The sequence below is a fragment of the Passer domesticus genome, chromosome 16 (assembly GCF_036417665.1).
Source record: "Passer domesticus isolate bPasDom1 chromosome 16, bPasDom1.hap1, whole genome shotgun sequence".
Classification (NCBI taxonomy): Eukaryota; Metazoa; Chordata; class Aves; order Passeriformes; family Passeridae; genus Passer; species Passer domesticus.
In genome coordinates, this window is record NC_087489.1 from 6,339,705 (window position 1) to 6,345,704 (window position 6,000).

General features: G+C 57.4%; 1 protein-coding gene across 1 annotated transcript in view; it reads left to right on the forward strand.

The window, feature by feature from the left end:
* MATN4 (matrilin 4) overlaps nt 1-6,000 on the forward strand; it is a 15,619-nt gene extending 9,619 nt beyond the window's left edge. Inside the window, exons 3-11 of the mRNA XM_064391603.1 lie at nt 711-1,280; nt 1,606-1,728; nt 2,162-2,284; nt 2,385-2,507; nt 2,643-2,765; nt 3,222-3,635; nt 3,951-4,103; nt 4,916-5,020; nt 5,187-6,000. Coding sequence (XP_064247673.1) covers nt 711-1,280; nt 1,606-1,728; nt 2,162-2,284; nt 2,385-2,507; nt 2,643-2,765; nt 3,222-3,635; nt 3,951-4,103; nt 4,916-5,020; nt 5,187-5,245 — 1,793 coding nt within the window. The 3' untranslated portion in view covers nt 5,246-6,000. The remainder of the gene's footprint in view (nt 1-710; nt 1,281-1,605; nt 1,729-2,161; nt 2,285-2,384; nt 2,508-2,642; nt 2,766-3,221; nt 3,636-3,950; nt 4,104-4,915; nt 5,021-5,186) is intronic.

Genomic DNA, 6,000 nt, shown 5'->3' on the forward strand with positions numbered 1-6,000 from the left:
CTTGCCCTGGGCACCTCCTCAGCTGTGACACAGCCCTGCCCAGGGCTTGTCACCCTCCAGGCTGTGGCTGTGACCTTGGCAGAAGGCACAGCTATAAGGGAAGTCTCCTCCTTGCTTGACTCTCCAGGTACAGGGGACAAAGCAAACCCAGAGATTCCAGCCTCTCTCCTCCCAGGACAGAGAGATCAAAATCAATTTTGGTTTAAAACAGTGAAGGCACAAAGTAGAGAAAGGAGCGGATATGTCTCAGAGAGTTTCAGAGCAACTGAGATTTTCATCATCCCAAAGGCACTGAAAGCATTTCCTTATGATTAGGGCCCAATTCTCCCAGCAAAATAAGTTCACTGGCATTTCACTTGCTCAGTCGTCTCCCAGTTTGTCCTGGAGGCTGCATCCTTATGCTCAAGAGAAGCTCTTTGGCTCAATCTCTGCCAAGTGCATGCCCTTAGCTTTGCTTTTCACTGTCTCATTTTCTCCCCTTGAAAAACCACAACCCACAGCCAGGGGATGTCTCCCCAGCCTGTTGGCCCTGCTTCTGCTCTGCCACCACCTTCTGTGGATTCACTGGGCAGTGAAAGGTGCTGGTCTGTGGGGGCTGCCCAACCCTGCTCTCTCCATCCCTCACGAGCAACCCCCAGCCAGCAGGCAGAGATCTCTCTGCTCCTTGGGGACAGCCACAGTACTGAGCCTCCTCTTTGCCTTCTCCTCAGCGCTGAAGTGCAGGACGGGTCCCCTGGACATCGTGTTTGTGATCGACAGCTCGCGCAGCGTGCGCCCCTTCGAGTTCGAGACCATGCGGCGCTTCATGATGGACATCATTGGCAGCCTGGACGTGGGCCCCAACGCCACTCGGGTGGGCGTCATCCAGTACTCCAGCCAGGTGCAGAACATCTTCTCCCTCAAGACCTTCTTCACGCGGGCAGAGATGGAGAGGGCCATCAACAGCATCGTGCCACTGGCCCAGGGCACCATGACGGGCCTGGCCATCCAGTACGCCATGAACGTGGCCTTCACCACGCAGGAGGGCGCGCGCCCCCTGCACAAGAGGATCCCCCGCATCGCCGTCGTGGTGACGGACGGGCGGCCCCAGGACCGTGTCACCGAGGTGGCCACGCAGGCCCGCAACGCCGGCATCGAGATCTACGCCGTGGGAATCCAGCGGGCCGACATGAGCTCGCTGCGGGCCATGGCCTCCCCGCCGCTGGAGGAGCACGTCTTCCTGGTGGAGTCCTTCGAGCTCATCCAGCAGTTTGCCAAGCAGTTCCAGGACAAGCTTTGTGGTGGGTGAGAGCTGCTGCTGCTGAGTGGCAGGGGGGGCACTGGTGTCTGCTCCTCACCCGGGCCAGACCTTCAGAGGGGTGTTTGGGGTGGCTGCCCCTGGCAGAAGCAGGGTGGAGGGGGAAGCAACCCCAGTGAGGCACCAGGACAGGGCACTGCACAGTGCCTGTGTGTGGAAATCAGTGGGGCAGTGCTGGGGCTGGCAGGGCTGGGGCTGCGTGGGTTGTCACACTGGCCTCTGCTGCAGGGACAGGGCATATGCCAGAGGAGGGTGTTCATGTGTCTGGCGTGCCTGTGGGCCACTCTCATGCCCGTTCTGTCTTGCAGGGGTGGACATGTGCGTGGAGCGGGAGCACGGCTGCCAGCACAGCTGCGTCAGCACCCCTGGCTCCTTCTACTGCGAGTGCAACCCAGGCTACAGGCTCAATGCGGATGGAAAGACCTGCTCCCGTAAAAACCCTTTTTATTTTCTGAGCTTTCATAGGGAGCTTGTAGTTATGGGTCCCATGGAGGGAAGCTGGCACACAGCAGAGGATTCAGGGAGGCCAGCAGCAGCCTGGGTGCTCTGTTCACTGGGCCCACTGCCTCCCGGGTCTGTAATGCCCGCAGACATTCAGCATTGCTAACTCCTGGCCACCTCTCTGAGACGGGACACCCGTGACTTAGGTGGGCACAGCCAGCTGCCTGTCAGCTGAGGGGGTGCAGGCAGTGAGTACCAGAGGGCTCACACCCCAAAGTGCTCAGTGTTTTCCCCTGGATTTTAGTGCAAAGCCGTGTTAGTTGGTCTGACCAGCACAGCAGGTTCTTGTTTCACGGTGCTGGGAGCAGTGAGGGTGAGGGGAGGCTGGCTCGGGAGGGTGATGGGTGTCCCGTTGCCCCGCAGCCATCGATGCGTGTGCGGACGGGAGGCACGGCTGCCAGCACCACTGCGTCAGCGTGCGCGGCTCCTACTCCTGCCGCTGCCGCCCGGGTTACCAGCTCAGCCACAACAAGAGGAGCTGCACCAGTAAGTGACTGGCTCCCTCCCCGACCCTTCTTCGTTTGCTTCCCGTTCTCTCTCTCTTCTTGTCTTTTCCCCTCTGCCATCTCTCTCCTTGTGTCCGCAGTGATTGATTACTGCAGCTTCGGGAACCACAGCTGCCAGCACGAGTGTGTGAGCATCCCCAACGGGCACTACTGCCGCTGCCACAGCGGCTTCACGCTCCAGCCCGACAGCAAGTCCTGCAGGGGTAGGTCCCGCCATGCTGCATGGCACAGGCTGTGTCTATAGCACGTGCCTTTATGTCCTGCCCAGCCTCCAGGGAAGGGCTGTTCCCAGAGCCTCCTGAATGGGGATAACACCATGCTCTCGGCTTGTCTTCCAGCCACTGACCTCTGCAACGGGGTGGATCACGGCTGTGAGTTCAAGTGTGTGAGCACGGAGGGCTCCTACCACTGCGTGTGCCCCGAGGGCCAGCAGCTCCAGGCTGATGGCAAGACATGCAGCAGTGAGTACTGGGACACTGGGACATTGGGACACTGCCCTTGACATTCTCCTTATCTGGGCTCTGTGCTCCTGGAGAGAGCTCACCTGAAACTGGGCTGCAGGCTCTGTCCCCACTTGGGACTCTAAGCTAGGCTGGAAGAGGGTGGAGAGCTGGCTGTGGTTGAGGGAACACCCTGGCTGCTGTTGGGATGGATGCTCAGAGACATGGCCCAGAAGATGCAACGGCTTTAAGGAAAACTTTGGGAAAAGAGAAACCTAGGCAAGACTTTCATGGGGTGTTGGGATATCAGTGGAGGTTTTTGGGCTGAGTCCCTTTGGCATAGTCTGCTGTCCTTCCCAGCTGCAGCTCCAGGGTGTTCCCACAGTGTGCTGGAGCCCCAGAGCTCAGCCCCAGCCCTTCACTCTGACCGTGGCCATGGCCAGGCTGCTCCTCTGTCACCTTCCCCTGTCCCTGCAGAGTGTGGAGCTGGGCACGTCGACCTTGTGATGGTGATCGACGGCTCCAAGAGCGTGCGGCCCCAGAACTTCGAGCTGGTGAAGCAGTTTGTGAACCGCATCGTGGACCTGCTGGAGGTGTCCCCCCAGGGCACGCGGGTGGGACTGGTGCAGTACTCCAGCCGTGTGCGCACCGAGTTCCCCCTCAACAAGTACCACAGCGCCGATGAGATCAAGAAGGCGGTGATGGACGTGGAGTACATGGAGAAAGGCACCATGACAGGCCTGGCCCTCAAGCACATGGTGGAGCACAGCTTCTCTGAGCTGGAGGGTGCCAGGCCTCTCTCCCACAACATCCCCAGAATCGGGCTGGTCTTCACAGATGGACGCTCCCAGGATGACATCTCCGAATGGGCCAGGAGAGCAAAGGAGTCAGGTGCAGGAGGGGTTGGGAGACCCAAATTGCAGTGTTTTGGGCATCCTGGGATGGTTCTTTGGTGTGGCTGTCTCAGGGAAAAGCTGAAAAATCCCATGGCAGACGTGTTCTGTTGTGGCCACAGGGTGCTCTGAGCAGCATCCTTCATGCAGCAGCCCCCACCACCACAGCGCTGCCACACCCCTGCCTTTCCTTCCCAAATTCCTGCTGTATCTTTGGGAAGCCCAGAGAAAATCCTGCCTCCTTGCCTTTGCTCCCTCTGGGCTTGCTGCAGGGTGGTCAGCACAGTGCTCAGGTTCTGTCCTTGCCACGCAGGGATTGTCATGTTTGCCGTGGGTGTTGGAAAAGCTGTGGAAGAAGAGCTGAGAGCCATCGCCTCCGAGCCAGTGGAGCAGCACTTCTCCTATTCTGCAGACTTCACCACCATGACCCACCTTGTGGAGAACTTCTCCCTGAACATCTGCCCAGGTGGGTGCTCTGGCCACACCAGGGGACTTGACCCCAAGCCAGGGAAGGCCCTTCTGTCCCCACAGAGCCAGCGGGGTGGTTTGTGTGTCTGCCACCCTGTGTCAAGTACCCCAAGGCTGAGCTGGGCTGGTGTGAGCCCAGACTGTCACAGGATCTCTCCAGGCTCTTGTGGGTGTAGATGTGGGTCTCTGGGAGGGATTTGGAAGAGGAGAAGGTGAAGCTGGTGGAATTAATTAAAAAGCAGGGGGGGGTTAATACAAAAGTATTAATGTGATCAAACACCCCTGTGCCATTGCATGGGCAGAATTTGGGAGTGCCACCCTGCCTTGTGGGATGCTCTGAAGGTGGCCTGTGCACCTTGTTCAGACCCGTGCACCTTGTTCAGACCCATGCACCTTGTTCAGACCCGTGCACCTTGTTCAGACCTGTGCTTCTGCTGCTGCAGGGTTACCGTGAGGGTCTCCCTGCCCTGGGACAGGCTGGGGCTCCCCAGTGCCTTTGAGACCCCCACAGGGCTGCAGACACAGAGCCAATGTGCGCCCTGCCACTCCAGCTTGAAGGCAAAGTGAAGCTCAGCACTGGCTGTCCTTGGCACACTGTCACCACATGTGTGACAGCTCTGTGGGATGCCTGGCAGAGCTTGCTGGATCAGCAGGGCAGCCTGACAGAGAGCAGAGAGGCTGAAATAAGGGGGGAAAATGGTGGGGAGAGCCCTGGTGGGTGGCTGCAGGGACAAGGGACCTGTCTGGGAGCAAGGGAGAGCGGGCACTGTGGGGCCATGGTGTGACAGCAGCCAAACCCCCCTGTCACAGAGGAGGGCAAAGGGGAGACGGAGATCCGCAGCCCGTGCGAGTGCGAGGCGCTGGTGCAGTTCCAGACCAACACCGTGGCCATCCTGCAGAGCCTGACCGAGAAAAATATCCTTTGGGGTGACGCCTGGGCTTGTCAGGGTGCTGAGGACAGAGCACACACGGGGGAGGTGGGATAGGTAGATGGGAGAGGGGAAATTTTAGGCTCTTTTAAGGGGATAAAGCCTTTGCCCAGTAGACTGTCTGGCTCAGAGAGGTTCCTTAGCTTATTCACTTGCTCAGATGACAGCCAGACTTGAGGACCTGGAAAAGCAGATTGCCAACAAGAAGTGATCCTGACAGAGGGCTGCAGTGCTCGGCGGGGCACGGGATGGATGTACAGTAGCTACATGACTTTGTTATTGCTAGGTTATTGTAAAGCATCAGTGTTTGTTCTTGTATTGCAAAATCCCCAGGGGGCTGTATTTAAAAAACTCAAAAATCCTAAAAACACACAAAAAGGAACTTGAGCAAAGCCCCTGCTGCAAAGCCAAGGGGTTCAGTTGTCATTCCTTGGCAGGTCTGGGATGAGGGGGAGCAGTGATGTTGGCAGGCTGGTCATTGGACAGACGTGGCACCTGGTGTCCCCAGAGTGACTGGGATGGCACAGTCCCCCTGGACCCTGGCAGACAGCTTTGCAAGAGAAAAAAACCTACAGTGGTGTCACCTTGAGAGCTTCTGGTGTCTCAGCAGCTGCTGCCAAGTGGTGGGGCAAGGACAGCTGGGTGGAGCAGGCAGCACAGGGGATGCCTGATGCCCAGCTGGCCCCAGTGTGGTGCCCAGGAGGGATCCCATGGGAAGATGGGCGGCAGGAATTCTTAGATCCCCTTGCCCTGGTTTGGCAGAGTAGTTTGGAAATTGGCATTAATCTTGTTTGGTTTTATAATCATATAGCAAATTGGTAATTATTCTTTCTATCAGTATCTATGTGTGTGTATATATATATATATATATGTATATTTAATTCTGAGAGCAGGGTAGTGCTGTTTTTAAACTCTTGTTTTATATAAAGGAATTTCTGTCCTGACAATAAACACCCTGAAGATTTG